At 40.9% G+C, this 15,550-nt stretch overlaps 1 protein-coding gene across 9 annotated transcripts in view; it reads right to left on the bottom strand.

Moving 5' to 3' along the window:
• PAAF1 (proteasomal ATPase associated factor 1) overlaps nt 1-15,550 on the bottom strand; it is a 42,029-nt gene that overhangs the window by 10,582 nt on the left and 15,897 nt on the right. For all 9 annotated transcript variants that reach the window (XM_014842071.3, XM_014842070.3, XM_070490720.1 and 6 more), the window contains 5 exons: nt 15,257-15,355; nt 14,453-14,603; nt 6,611-6,805; nt 3,147-3,238; nt 1,665-1,780 (listed from right to left, as the gene is read on the bottom strand). In XM_014842071.3, coding sequence (XP_014697557.1) covers nt 1,665-1,780; nt 3,147-3,238; nt 6,611-6,805; nt 14,453-14,603; nt 15,257-15,355 — 653 coding nt within the window. The remainder of the gene's footprint in view (nt 1-1,664; nt 1,781-3,146; nt 3,239-6,610; nt 6,806-14,452; nt 14,604-15,256; nt 15,356-15,550) is intronic.

The raw sequence follows: 15,550 nt of genomic DNA on the forward strand, positions 1-15,550 counted from the left end.
AATTAATTTAAAAATATGTAAGAGTGATTTTATTTTTTTGGTGAGGAAGATTCACCCTGAGCTAACATCCATTGCCCATCTTCCTCTTTTTTTTGCTTGAGGAAGACTAGCCTTGAGCTAATATCCATGGCAATCTTCCTCTATTTTGTATGCAGGATGCCTCCACAGCATGGGTGATGAGTAGAGTAGGTCCATGCCCAAGATCCGAACCCGCAAACCTGGGCTGCAGAAGCGGAATGCATGGAACTTTAACACTCAAGCCATGGGGCCAGCCAAATCACCCAAGGGTGATTTTACAATAGGGGCCAGAGATTCCCTATCTCCATGGAGGCAAAAACAAGTACAAAAGTAAAGAAACAGATTATAGAAGAAAAGGTACAAGCTAGTCACTCTGTAGCTGGAATTTCTTCACTGCTCTTGGAACAAAGTCAAAACTCCTGAGAGCAGTCTGAAAGTTCTTTCTAAGCAAACTCCTGTTTTCCTGCCTGGGATCACTTCTCCCCACTGCCCCGCCCGAAGGGTATATACTTGTCAGACAGGGCAGCAGTGAGGAGTGTTCCATGTTTCTCTCTATGCTGTGCTACTGAGGGCAGGTCCTTTTCCTGTTTACTCGGTAACTTCCACTGGACAAGAGCCAATTAAAGCCCCATTTCCTTGGAGAAGCAGTCTCACCTTCTTCCCTCTCCTTGTCAGTGCTTCTTCAAATTCCTGTGTATAGTCCTGTCAGACCACTTGATCACACTGCATCACAACAGTCTTTTACTTGTCTGTCTTTACTGTTAGATTCCAAGGGCCCCAAAGGCAGAGTCTGTATCTTTTATTTCTGTTTTTCAGTGCCCTGTACAAAGCCTGGTGCCCACAGAAGTCATTCAATAAATATCAGGTGAACAAAGGAAAGAAATAGAAGGAGGAAGGGACAGAGTTGTAGAAATTGTTAAATCCTAGGACGGAGAGGTTGTATGATTCTCTCTGGGTATCTTTAAGATCAGCATAAGGCCTGTTTTAGATAGGTATGAAAAGCTAAATAAACAGAGCTGCTTACTTGAACTAAAAATGATTGATCTTAGGTCAACCCAGACCTAATATATCATAGAGAAAATTACTGAGCTCCTTAAGATTAAAAGTTCCACACAATCATTTTAAGTGAAATGTTAGTTCATTATTTAAGCTTAATTTCCAAAGCAATCACTAAGATAGGACAATCATGACAGTATAAATCAAATTATCTTTTATTTACTTATTTTTTCCCCTCTTTTAAAAAATTTTATTGAGGTTATATTGGTTTAAAATATTGTGTAATTTCAGGTGTACATTATTACATATCAGCTTCTGTATAGACTACATCGTGCTCACCAGCAATAGTCTAGTTTTTATTCATTACCATACATATGTGCCCCTTCACCCCTTGTGCCCATGCCCCGACTCTCTTCCCCTCTGGTAACCACTAAACTGTTCTCTTTATCCATGTGTTTGTTTATCAAATTACCTTTTAATACGATTCCAGGAACAATAAGATCAGACAATTCACACTGGAAAATGCTTATAAATGGAAAAATATACCCTTGATTCAATAGTCATCTATACGCTAGGCTAATCAATGTTAACACCAATAAAAATTTCCACTCTGCAGAAGACCTGCATCATGCAAATGAATGGTGACTCACCTTGGATTCCGCACGTCCAGCTGATAAATGTTTCCATCTTGTGTCCCAGCCAATAGCAAGAAGCCAGAGAGAAAAGTACAGCAGTTGAAGGCATCTGAGCCAATAAAGAGGAAGACCTGAGAACAAATAGAGACAAAAATGCTGTTTAAAGATTAATTTGTTTCCAGGAATAGAAAGGCACCAAGAAAAGGAAAATTTTTACCATTTTTAGAGATATTTTTTTCTTCCCCCTTTAAGTACTCTCAATCTAAACTAAGCATTCACCAACAATTGAGAAGGAAGCAGTCCCAAGATTTCAGGAACCTAGGTCGGCTGAGGACTTAAGCAGTTTACATAACACCATACTCTGAGGTAGTAATTTTCAAACTATTATCCTTCAATACACTGACTCATAGGATCCTCAACACCAAAAATCCCTTTTTTCCCTCTTTTCATTACAACCCCCGTTTGAGAAACACTTGCAATTCACACATTTAAGTTTTGCTTCATGTCACTTGTAACAACCTTTTGAAGGGAGATACTTTGTAGGAAAAGAAACAAGCTTAAATAAAGTGGCAATTTAAAGAATCATAATTCTCCCTATGTACCTGAAAAAATAAATTATCAGATTTGTATTTAATGTTAGCTCAAACTGATTATTTCTCCATCAAATGTTCTAAAAAGGAAAGAAAAGAACAAAACAAAACAAACTCCTGATTTTCCTTTGGAAATAAAAGCCAGCATGGAAATTCAGAGTGCAAAGGCAATATGATCAACAATAATGATGTTCCTGGAACAAACTTGGAAAATGGAAACATTACCAGCACAATGAAGTAAAGAGATGAAATGAAAATACAAAGCCTGTGGCCAAACCAAATCATTAAAGTTGTCTGGCTGATGATGACATGAGCTGGAAATAAATTTTAAAAAATCTAATCCCAGAGACCTTAGAGTTTAATTAAGAGCACAGTCTGCCCAGCAAAACCTCAGAAGATGAAGGAAGAAAATTCAACTAATTCTTCTGTAAAAGACAGGTCATTAATTGATCCAGAGCCCTGAAGCATGAGTCCTTTACTCAGAATTTCTTCACGTTGCCTTAGAGGTAGAAGGAAATTTATGAAACCTGATCATTCTACATACTGCACACTGAGGCCCAGGAGAGTAACTTATCAAAGATCACAAAGCAGCAGAGCATTTAATCCTCATCACAAAACCATACAAGGTAAGTCCTACTATGCCCAGTTTAGTGAGGGGGAAACTGAGGCTCAGAGAGGTTAAGAACCCATTCAAGGTCATAGCCATTAAGTGGGAGAGCTGGCATTTAGATGTTGCCCTTATCCCAACTTCATGTTCTTAATCACTACTCTGTACTGCCTGTTACTCATGCAGCTTCCTCAAAAGGTAACCACAGGGAGCAAGCAGAAATGTTTCCAAAACAGCTTTCTAAGAATCAGCGTGACCCAGGTTGCCCTAGAATTCAAAGGTCTTAGAGGAACCACTTGCCGGCTGCCTGCTCTGTAGTCCCAAGCACTGAAGTTTCTTGTCTTCCCGGGCCAACAGCAGCATTTTCGACTCTGTTCCAACCTCCCGTTCACCTGCATGACAGATGAGCTATGTCAATAACAGGCTGGGCTGATCAGCTGGCAATACCCAGAAAGCACAGATACCGATGGCTGTTTACTGAATTACTGTTAATGATTCACTTATTAATTTAAAAAAGTACTTATTATGTTCTATATCTTGACTGTGGTATTTCTTTACATGACTGTACACATCTGCCAAAACTCACAGAACTATGCAATTTAAAAAGGTGACTTTTACTATATGTAAAATATATCTCAATAATTATGTTAAGAGAAATAAGCCAGACAGAGAAAGACGAACTCTGTATGACTCCACTCATAGGTGGAAGTTAACATATAGACAAAGAGAACTGATCGGTGGTTACCAGGGGAAAGGCTGGGTGGGGGGAGGGCACAAAGGGTGAAGTGGTGTACCTACAACATGACTAACAATAATGTACAAGTGAAATTTCACAAGGGTGTAAACTATCATAATCTTAATAAAAAAAACCTTCTGCCATAAAAAAACAAAAACAAAAACAAACATACAAAAAATATATCTCAATAAACCCAACTTAACATGACAAGATACCATACTAGGAACAGTGGTACAATGTTGAACAAAATAGTCTCTGCCCTCAAGGTTCTTATGGTTTAGAAGTATTCATTCACTAAACAAATGCTTATTAAGAGTCTACTATCAGGGCCGGCCCTGTGGCCAAGTGGTTAAGTTCGCACGCTCCATCTTCGGCAGCCCAGGGTTTTGCCAGTTCGGATCCTGGGCACGGACATGGCACTGCTCATTAGGTCACGTTGAGGCGGCATCCCACATGCCACAACTAGAAGGACCCACAACTAAAAATATATACAACTATGTTTTGGGGGGATTGGGGGAGAAAAAGCAGGGGAAAAAAGAAAAAGAAGATTGGCCACAGTTGTTAGCTCAGGTGCCAATCTTTAGGGGAAAAAAAAAAGAGTCTACTATGCATCAGACATTCTGCTAGGTGCTGAGGAAATAGTGATGTACAAACAAGGGTCCTTACTCTCAAAAATTCTAGTGGAAATATGAAATAGTGGAATAGGTAAATAAACAGGTAGGATATTTTCAGACCGTGGTAAGTTCTACAGTGGGAATAAAACAGGAAAATATGATCAAAAGTGAGTAGATAGTGGGAAGACAGGTGGGGGAAGGGAACTTTAAATTTCAACTTTAAAAAGCCTCCAGGGAAGCCACTTTTCAACTGAGCCCTGAATGGCAAACAAGAAGCCAGTCATGTGAAGAGTTTCAGGAAGGACATTCCAGTCTAAGGGAAAAACAAAGCAAAGGCCAGGAGGCTGGCAGAGGCTGTGCTGAAAGAACAAACAGAAGGCCTGTACTGGAATACAGTGGGCCTGGCAGAGGACAGTATGACACGAGGCTGGAGAGGAATGCAGGGGTCAGAAAGTGTAAGGGTTTGCAATAAGCCACGGTAAGGGGTTAGGATTTTCTTTCTTTTTTTCGCTGAGGAAGATTTGCTCTGAGCTAACATCTGTGCCAACCTTCCTGTATTTTGTATGTGGGTTGCTGCCACAGTGTGGCTGCTGGCGAGTGGTGTAGGTCTGTACCCAGGCACCAAACTTGGGCTGCTGAAGTGGAGTACACTGAACTTAACCACTAGGCCACTGAGCTGGCCCCCTAGAATTTTAATAAATGTATAGAAGGAGGCCACTGAGGACACCAGGGACAAAGGAGAGTGACATGAATGGATGTTTTTTTTAATGACCACACTGGTTGCTCTGAGGAGAACAGATTATAGGAGAACAGTACAGGCAACAGATGGTGACAGATTGGACCAGCAAGCTGACAAGAGGAAGAGTAGGAGGGAGAGGGCAAGGTGGAAACATTAGAAACACTCTGAAGGTAGAGATGACAGACTTTGCTGATGTGGGACATGAGGAAAGGCAGAGGTAGATGGTGAATAAATCTCAGGCTTTGGGCTTGAGCAAACGGGTAGATTGCGGTGCCATTTACTGAGATGGGAAAAAACAGATTTGGGGTAGGGGTAAATCAAACACACCATGTTAGACAAGGTAAATTCAAGCTAACTATTAGATATCTAAATAGAGTCTGAAACTCAGGAGAGAGGTCTATACTTTAGATACACTTTTGGAAATCACCAGCTTAAATACAGTATTTAAAGCCATGGAACTGATGAGAACACCTAGGGAGAAACTGTAGTTAGAGCGGAGGGCCTTCCAATATTTAAAGGTAGAAGGGCTGGCCTGATGGCCTAGTGGTTAGGTTTTATGCACTCCACTCTGGCGGCCCAGGTTTGGTTTCCGGGCACAAACCTACGCCACTCACTGGCGACCATGTTGTGGCAGCAACTCACAAATTGGTGGAACACAGAGGATTTTCGGGGCAGTAAAACTTCTGTATGATAGTATAATTACAGACACATGTCATTATACATTTGTCCAAAACCATCAAATGTACAACACCAAGAGTGAATCCTAATGTAAACTATGGACTTTGAGTGATAATGATGTGTCAATGTAGTTTATCAACTGTAATAAATGTATTACTCTGGTGGAGATGTTGATAATAGGGGAGGCTGTGTGGGTGCGGGAGTAGAGGGTATATGAGAACTCTGTGTTTTCTGCTCAATTTTGCTGTGAACTTAAAACTGCTCTAACATATAAAGTATATTATTAAAAAAATGTGAGAGGCAAAGATGATGGTAGAAAATAGTCCTATGGAAACAGAGAAGCAAGTATTAGTTATAAGCATGGGAAAATAAGAAAAGATTGCAAGGTGCCTTATTAGGACCTTTATCATTCTGACTCACCAGAGCCAGCATTCTACTCACCTATTTCCCATTACTACTACTCTTAATCCAACTCTGGCCCAGCCAAGCACATCTTTTTACCCCATAGTCAATTTCACCTCCAAGCTGTTTTCATGTGAACTGCCCCACCCCCTGCCCCAGCCCCCATTCTCCTATCCTTCCCATTCTTGTCTGATCAACTCAAATCCATCCTTCAAGGTTCAAGTCATCTTCTTTTGTGACATCCTTCTCATCTATACTAACCTAAAACACTCACTTCTTCCAAAAAACTATATTTGTGTTAAGAATCACTAAGTTACTTCAGCCAAAATCTTAGTGTTCTCTGTTTTACAGGCATTAGTCTCATCTGCTAAATTAGACTGCACTTACTCAAACGCAGTAACTATGACATACACTTCCTTTGTAGATTCCAAAGCAACAGAAACATAATAGGTATGCAATAAGTATTAATCTTATGGTGAAAAATAGAAATACCAGCTACAGAGCAGGAAACGACAAGGAAGAAAAGGAGAAACTAAAACAAACCCTGAAGGGGCCTAAGGAAACAAAATAAGCTCACATATCATTATCAACTTACTGGGCATCTGCTCAGGGGAGCCGAGGTTTATGGAATTGTCAGCAGCACCCACAGCCACTCCATTGATGGAAGAACCACAGTCTGCAATGACTCCCAGGCAGGCTGAGCGCCCACAATCCCAAAGTCGTGCTGTCCCATCTCGAGAACTAGATACCACATTCCTCCCCCGGTCAACAATGGCTGTATCTAGGACACCTGGCAAGCAAAAAAAAAAGACCGTAAGATGGAGTAGGTAGCAAAAGAACTACAAGGGCAGGGCTGGCCCCGTGGCCGAGCGGTTAAGATTGCACACTCCACTTCAGTGGTCCAGGGTTTCATGGGTTCAGATCTTAGGCACGGACATGGCACCACTCATCAGGCCACGCTGAGGCGGCATCCCACATAGCACAACCAGAAGGACCTACAACTAGAATATACAACTAGGTACTGGGAGGCTTTAGGAAGAAGAACAAAGGTAAAAAAAAAAAAAGAAGAAGATTGGCAACAGATGTTACCTCAGGTGCCAATCTTTTAAGGGGAAAAAAAAGAACTACAAGGGCAGAGAAAATGGAGCTGCATAAATAACTCCATTCCTTCAAAAACATGTACTGGGTATGTACTACATGCTGGGCATGTTCAAGTGCTAGAAAACCAGAAATAAACAGAAGAGAGTCCCTGCTTCCCTACGGTTCAAAGACTAGCTGTGAGAAACAGCCATGGAAAAAGAAGCTTTGGATTTAAGTTTTAGTGGGGTGTTCTACAGCAGTGGTTTTCAATTTTTTTTTTTTTTGAGGAAGGTTAGCCCTGAACTAACTACTGTCAATCTTCCTATTTTTGCTGAGGAAGACTGGCCCTGAGCTAACATCCATGCCCATCTTCCTCTATTTTATACATGGGACACCTACCACAGCATGGCTTTTGCCAAGTGGTGCCATGTCCACACCTGGGATCTGAACCGGCGAACCCCGGGCCACCGAGAAGCAGAACGTGTGAACTTAACCGCTGCGCTGCCAGGCCGGCCCCCAAGTTTTATTTTTTAAAACCTGTTTTTTAAGTAAAAATTAAGCAGACATCTTAGAGAGTTCAGTTTGAAAATCACTGTCTTACAAGATCCATTGAGAACTAATTGAATGGGTTAATTTCCCCATCTTAAAAAAGGATGCGACTTCTACTCTGGCCAAGATGGAGTAGCCCTATTCCTCCCAGGTCTTTCCCCTCACAACTAAAAAACCTGGACATAACACAACAAACAAGCATAGGAGGCTGGAAGATGAAAAAAGAAGGCAGACCACCTAGGAACCTCAGGACTGGAAGAACAACAGGGCAATGAGTTCCCTGGATTTCCTCACCATTCCCATATATCCTGGACAGGACACTGCGGAAGCCTCCAACATGGAACTGATAAAGACAGGCACAGATGAAGAAAACAAACAAAAAAACACCAGGAAAGTCTATTGCCCCTAGGCAAAAGACTGGGAAACGGGTGGCCTAACAGAACAGAAAAATTTTTTGGTAATATTCACCTTACTCAAACAGTTACAGAAAAACTGCTACCTCCCCTCCCCTAAGGTTTCAGCAGGGCTGAAGAGGAAGTAATCTTCTACTTCACCCCCCATGGAAGCAGGAGGCAGCACTCCAACTCCTCCCCACTCCAGTGACTTGACCAGCATTGACCAGAATGAGGTGGTGGGAGGTAGTACTCCACTTCTTCCAGCTCCCACCACTGGTGTCAAGTCAGCCAGGAACTGAGCCTACACTTCCTTCATCCCCTCCCCTGCTGTCAGCAGGGAACTGAGCTTACAAGTCCACCTGGAGGCAAGAAGGTGGTGCAAGTTGAGGTGGTACAAGTCAGTGCCCCACTTTCACCAGGAGGGGGTCAGCAGTGCCAAGAGGGAAGCTGAGGTCGCATCTCATCAGTTTGCAGAGGCAGTGTGAGCCAGTGCTCCCCTTTCACCAGAGTAGTGTTAGAGGAGCCCAGCAGGAAGGTGAGCACACACATCTATCAGGCCCCTGTACCATACCACGACAAATAAGATCCAGAGTGTTACAATATCCAAAATGTCCACAGACTTTATAATTTTTTTTAAAGATTTTATTTTTTCATTTTTCTCCCCAAAGCCCTCCAGTACATAGTTGTAAATTCTTCGTTGTGGGTCCTTCTAGTTGTGGCATGTGGGATGCTGCCTCAGCGTGGTTTGATGAGCAGTGCCATGTCCGCACCCAGGATTCGAACCAACGAAACTCTGGGCTGCCTGCAGCAGAGCGCACGAACTTAACCACTCGGCCATGGGGCCAGCCCCTTTGAAGCCCTTTATTACCTGTTATCTGAATATATGCTATGGGCTCTAGCCTCAGAAGCACACAGCATTAAAAGGTAGAGATAGTCATGGACATAAAGAGTTAGAATAAAGTGGCAAATATGTGCTAACACAGGACTGTATAGAGTAAAAGGTATTCCGACCCTATGGTGTCACAGGCAGGGCTAGCACTTGTTTTCTTAAAACCCACTTACTGATTCTATTATAGGCACCCCATAAACACTTGCAGATTGAGAATAAGAGCTCCTGACTGAAGCTCAGGTTAGTGATCTGTGGCTTGCTCCCATTCCTCTCAAGGTAAGGATGACTTGAGATATACAAATCTTGACAAAAACTCTACAGGATAACTCAACATAAGGAATAGATGATGGATGACCCATGCAAGTAACCACATGCCTCAATTCTTAGTGGAAATTTCACTTCGAAAATTTTTTTCAGAAAAAGATGAGTTTATGAAAATGCCACAAACTGAAAAAGTAGTCAACTTAGGGCCTGTTAGCAAATACGATTAGAGACAACTCAGGTGGGACCTAATCAAGTGTCAATTTCTAAATACATCCAACTTAAAATAAAAACTAAATCCCATTTATACAGCTAACTATAGTTTTTGGAAAAATAAAATGTAATCCTTGCAATTATATATCCACTGGATAAAGGCCACTTTAGACAAGGTTTTTAAGGTAACCTTCCTCTCAGAAACAGATCTAACGAGGCAATATGTTTTGCTGCTATTTTATGTTTCTTATTTACAACATATTTCGTAACGGCAAAGTATTTCGAGTTTGGAAAATCCACCTTTCCACTCTATCTCCACAACACATTCAGCATAAACCAGCTAGAAAAAGATTTTAGATTTTTTAAGAATCTCAAGGAATCACCAATAGGAACATTAGGAAGGGCCTTCAGCTCTTATTAAGCAATCAAAGACCTGTTTATCTCTTTATTGGAAAGTTCTAACTGCTATTTAAAAATGTTATTGAGTTCCATGGAAGTAGGGCAAACTTTTTAAAAAAATAGTTCTGAAAAGTATCCAAGGCAGGATGCTATGGCTGTAGCTAGGGAGCTATGAATGGTAGTAACTACGTACAAATTTCAAGTAACACTTAGCAAAGAGCTGCCATCTAGAAAGTTTCCTTTTTCTATAAAAGTAGAGTAGAAAATTATCACCCTCTCTCTAATAAAATGTCACTCACAATATATTGGCATCTAGTGTGGGTCTCTTCACTCTTAGATGACAAGAATAAAAGAAAGAGGAGTCCTACAGGAGCAGGAACTTATGAGGAATTACTTTAGAAAAAAGCTATGAAAGTAGCAGGAATGCCTTTGTAACAGAAGCAGCCATAGCTAAGACCTACCAGAAGCTGCAAAGACTTTAGATACCAAACCAGATACAAGTCCTCAACAAAGAAACAAGATCAAAAAGTATTTGCCTTCAAGAAAAGATTCAGCTGCATCACATATAAACATCCTAGCTAAAGTCTGGGAAATAAGAACAATGTTAGACGAAACTATGACTGAAATCAATATTAGGAAGAAATAGAGCAAATTTCATATTTCTAGACATGTTTTTTAACACATTTCCTCTGTTAAAATTATCTAGTTTTACTATTAAGCTGTTTTAATGTTGCTAGGGAGCAAGATACATATGTGTACATGGGAAAACTAACGACTGTGCCTCAGATCTCAGAAAAAAATGAGCCTTGAAGCACCTAGTATTACTTGGAGGCAGCATATCCTGTTTCAAAGAAAGTATATAAGAGCTTGAAGGGGCTGGCCCCATGGCCAAGTGGTTAAGTTTGCACGCTCTGCTTTGGTGGCCCAGGGTTTCACTGTTTTGGATCCTGGGTACAGACCTCACACCATTCGTTGGGCCATGCTGAGGGGGTGTCCCACATAGCACAACCATAGGGACCTACAACTAGAATATACAACTATGTAGGGGGCAGGGTAGGGGGAGGACTTCGGGGAGAAAAGGAAAAAAAAGAAGAGGAAGATTGGCAACAGATGTTAGCTCTGGTGCCAATCTTCAAGAAAAAAAAAGCTGGAAAATAATAGCCCAAGTGCTGAAAATGCAACCTAGTTTCTTAAAATTATTCTACAAATGTAAGCATCTTTCCTACTCTAGTGAGCCAAAAAACCCTCAACCAATCAACTGAAATGGTGTTTCATTTGGTCTAAAAGTTTTCAGATTATGAAAGATCTGGTCCTTATTACAAAGAATTAGTATTATGAATATATACCTCCAAATCCACCAACCTTAATTTGAAAATTTCAAACTGGTTAAAGTACACTTTAGAGCTACTTAGTAAACTCATATATTACAAACACAAAACTACTTTTAGTTCAACTTTTCATTGGAAAGATTTAGAAACATACACAAATCTTACCTCTGCGTGTTAATTAAGTAAAAAACACACTAATCCTTTAATTATATATAAAATATGTATCCAAAAGTATTAGGGAAGATCAGTTACGTATTATCTAGGGTCATATTTGTTTCCACTGGAAAATGTCTACTCTATCAGAAATAACAATTTCCACTTTTCACATTTGACAAGTATGTTAAAACATGATAAGGCTCACCTTTCCTGGCAGAAATTAAAATTTAGTTTTATATTTTATATGAACAATAATAATATTTACTGTGCACTTATTATATACCAGGGATTATGTTAAATCCTTCATATGCATCATCTCATTTAATACTACTATCCCCATTTTACATCTGAGGAAATTAAGGTTCAGAAAAGTTAAGCAACTTTCCAAGGTCACATAGATTGTAAGTGGAAGAATTAAGATTTAAACCAAGATTTGTATGTCTCCAAATCCCAGTCTACTGTATCATTATCATGTTTTCTTTCTTTTTTTTTTATTTTTCTGTTTTTTCTCCCCAAATCTCCCCCAGTACCTAGTTGTATATTTTAGTTGTGGGTCCTTCTAGTTGTGGTATGTGGGACGCCACCTCAACATGGCCTAATGAGCGGTGCCATGTCCATGCCCAGGATCTGAACCAGCGAAACCCTGGGCCACCAAAGCAGAGTGTGTGAACTCAACCACTCGGCCAGAGGCCAGCCCCATTATCATGTTTTCATATACTAGAAGCTGTAAGCAAGCCAGGGACTTAATTAAGCTAACAAAAGGTTATCCTTTACAACAGATCTTCATACAGAGCTACTTTATTAGTGTCCTAATGCAATAAGCATCAGACTAGGTTCAGTGCAGTCTTCCTGGTGTTTTCTTTTATATCTTGCTTGCCAAGACTTACTCTAGGCAATAAAAGGCCATGTTCGCTTTCAACACTTATTATCTTCTGCTTCTCTTATTTAGTCACCACTTGTGAAACCACTAAGGATCACAAATGCAGGTAATAATTCTTTACTCTGTTTTATGTGGTTCATGGCTTTCGTTAATAAAATGCTTCAAAATCTCATAACTAAAGATATTGTAAAACAGGAGACACAAAGCAACTTGGAAGTTCTGGCTAGAGTGACAGAAATGCTGCTAAGCTATTGGAGATTAAACTTGATTTTTGCTTTGTACTGTAGAAGAATGGGCAGCCCCAAACCCAGGGCTACTTTACAGAACTAACCGGAGAGGAGCATCCAAGACCTGACAAATGTCAGCCTGGATCTGACTTCATGTCATTTCTCCTAAAGTTTATCATTTTTGTTCAATATAATAAAAACTCTCCTCCTTATACTCTGGAGAAGCCCCCACCCCTCTCCCAGGACTTTCTCACAAGGCCAAAAGAATGGAACAACTATATGAATAAAAGCTTAAATCTGGGGCTGGCCCCGTGGCCGAGTGGTTAAGTTTGTGTGCTCCGCTGCAGGTGGCCCAGTGTTTCGTCGGTTTGAATCCTGGGAGTGGACATGGCACCGCTCATCAAACCACAACTAGAAAGACCCACAACTAAGAATATACAACTATGTACCGGGGGGCTTTGGGGAGAAAAAGCAAAAAAAATAAAATCTTTAAAAGCTTAAATCAGATTAACAAACACTGTGTAATTCACTCTAAGCTAAGTGACACGTGTTCTTAAGAAGGGAAGAAGGCTGGGAGAATTAGGATTCATGTGGAGGGCACACTCAGTATCTGCAGTAATCCAAAGGTATTCCTAAGCTGATTGTGCACTGACGTTGAATATGCATCTTATTCAGTTCAACATGCAGAGTCATGCCTTGTTCCATTGGAAAGTTTCCCCATGCCTCACACACTCAGAAGGATGGCCAGATCTGAGGTGAATCCTTCAGTGTTCCTCTAGACTCCTTTGGCTCCTGGACTCCCCAACTGTGCAGGACGCTTTGACTCCTTAGACCTGTCAGTTCTTCATGCTGAACGTGAGGAAGGCTCCAAATGTCCTTTCTATTCCTTCTCAGTGCACCTACATACTCACAGCTTTAGAAGTAAGGCATTCATTTGCTAAGGTTAACACATGCGTTTGCTAGATGATCTGTATGTAATATGGCAAATCAATATAAAGAAATATTAAAACTTAAAACTGAATTTCTATATGCAAGTTATTTATAATATAGTCAGGTACACAAGGCAAATACCATAAGTACACAACAATACATAATTTCCAAATGAGTAATATAGATGATATGTGTTATGGTTCCAAGGGAGGGATCAAGGTAAGGAATTACCTAGGAATGTTATTAGATTTTCAAAAATATCCAAACTTGTAAAATAAGAATAACATATTTATCACCTTTTTAACATTCCAATTAAGGATAAAATATCTTTAGATTATCGTTCTTTCCCAAAAAACCAACCAATCAGTTACAAGGGGAAGATGTTCTCATTCTGTCCCTATAGTCTGCTATCAATTGGTTACATGGTTAATCCTTTTTTTCGGTGAGGAAGATTAGCCCTGAGCTAACATCTGCCACCAATCCTCCTCTTTTTCCTGAGGAAGACTGGCCCTGGGCTAACATCTGTGCAAATCTTCCTCTATTTTATATGTGGAACGCCTGCCACAGCATGGCTTGATAAGCAGTGCATAGGTCCATCCGGGCCCAGGATCCGAACCTGCGAACCCCAGGCCACCAAAGCAGAGCATGCAAACTTACCACTATGCCACTGTGCTGGCCCCTGTCTAATCCACTTTTAAAATCTGAACTGTGATTTAAAGCCATGGGAATCAACAGTCAGTAGTAAGCTCTATCTCTGATGTCTGATGATGCAGCCATTTGCTACCCAGCTTTTACTGTCACCTCAGCCAAAGGACTAATAATGAGAAACTGTGGGCATACCTCTCCTCTCTTTTTTCCCCAGCACACAAGTAGATGATCTCCTAGGGAGGACTTTTTCCTTTATCAATTGTGGAAAACAACTTCTGTGTAAGGCAGTTAGTTTTAGACAGCAATAACAAGACTGAGTAACAAAGGAATTTCTAATCCTTGGAGAAATAGCAGCTCATTTAAATGGCCAGTTGGATGAATGATTTGTGTTTTTGTGGATAAGTGGCTTCTGTTTCTGTCTTCCTGGTGATTTGTCTCTGGGGCTGATTAGAGAAGTCTTTTGGCGAAATCACCACTCATACCTCCTTTGTGACCTTTGAAAGTCACTACGCAGCTAGCATCTTCAGCTGACCAGATCTTCAGTTGGGCATCCATACCCCCACTCAGAACCACAAGGCCTGATGGGAAAAACCTGCAACAATTCACATCAAACACATGTCCTTCCAATACTCTCTGGAAAAACAAAAGAAAATTTCGTGCTAGTTCTCTTGTCCATCCCTTGAGTTCTCTTACCTCCCATATCCTTAGTCCCTTAAATGAAATATCTACATGCTACACCCACATGCTGGGTTTTAAAATTAAAGAGGTCCAAAGGATCTCTTTAGGTCATCTGTCTACAAGGTAGTATTCTAAGATTGTTGGTTCCCTTTCCTGGGTTTTGGCTACAAATGTTGTGGATTGGAACTCCACAGCTTTCACAGCCATCCCTAAGCCTAGTTCTATACATAAGGAGCTGAGGAGGCTTGAGGACTCTTTTACTTACCTCTTAAAATCCTCTGTACAGGCTGGGGGGCTCAGCCATAGAATCAGTGTAATAGCCTAGTTACTCTCTCCTAGAAACTGATAACGGAAGGCAGCTCATACAAAGGGATCACCAGTTAACACATTCACTGGCCTGCCTCCTCCACAGTTCCAGCCCCAATTTATTCTGGCAAATCACCAAGCTTGAGGATGGTTCTTACATTAACAAATGGGAGAGCAAAGATCAACTGAAGTGCAGTGGTCCTACATTTTTAGAATGGGCCACTCTTCTTTTCACGACCCAGTCTAAAGTTTCTCCGACCACCCTTCAAGCATAAGACCTAAAGTATAATCAAAGTCTTTACTCTGAGCTCTCCATTGGAAGCTTGCCAGATCTTCATGCTCCCATCAGAACTAGAAGATACACCAAGGCCTCCTCCACTAGAAATGTCCAGGCATGTCACCTGTTCAAAAGACAAAACAATCAGTGTTACAAACAGTGAAACGCTCTTCTTCCCTTGAAATATGTCACAACCCCCCCACCCCCCATTTCACACTTCTCTAAGACTTCTTCAAGTCCCAACACAAAGGACATGTGTTTCCTGTGAAGGCTGAGTTATCTCACAAATCTCCCAACAAGGCTAGAGCCAACATCTTCT

The sequence above is a fragment of the Equus asinus genome, chromosome 20 (assembly GCF_041296235.1).
Source record: "Equus asinus isolate D_3611 breed Donkey chromosome 20, EquAss-T2T_v2, whole genome shotgun sequence".
Taxonomy (NCBI): Eukaryota; Metazoa; Chordata; class Mammalia; order Perissodactyla; family Equidae; genus Equus; species Equus asinus.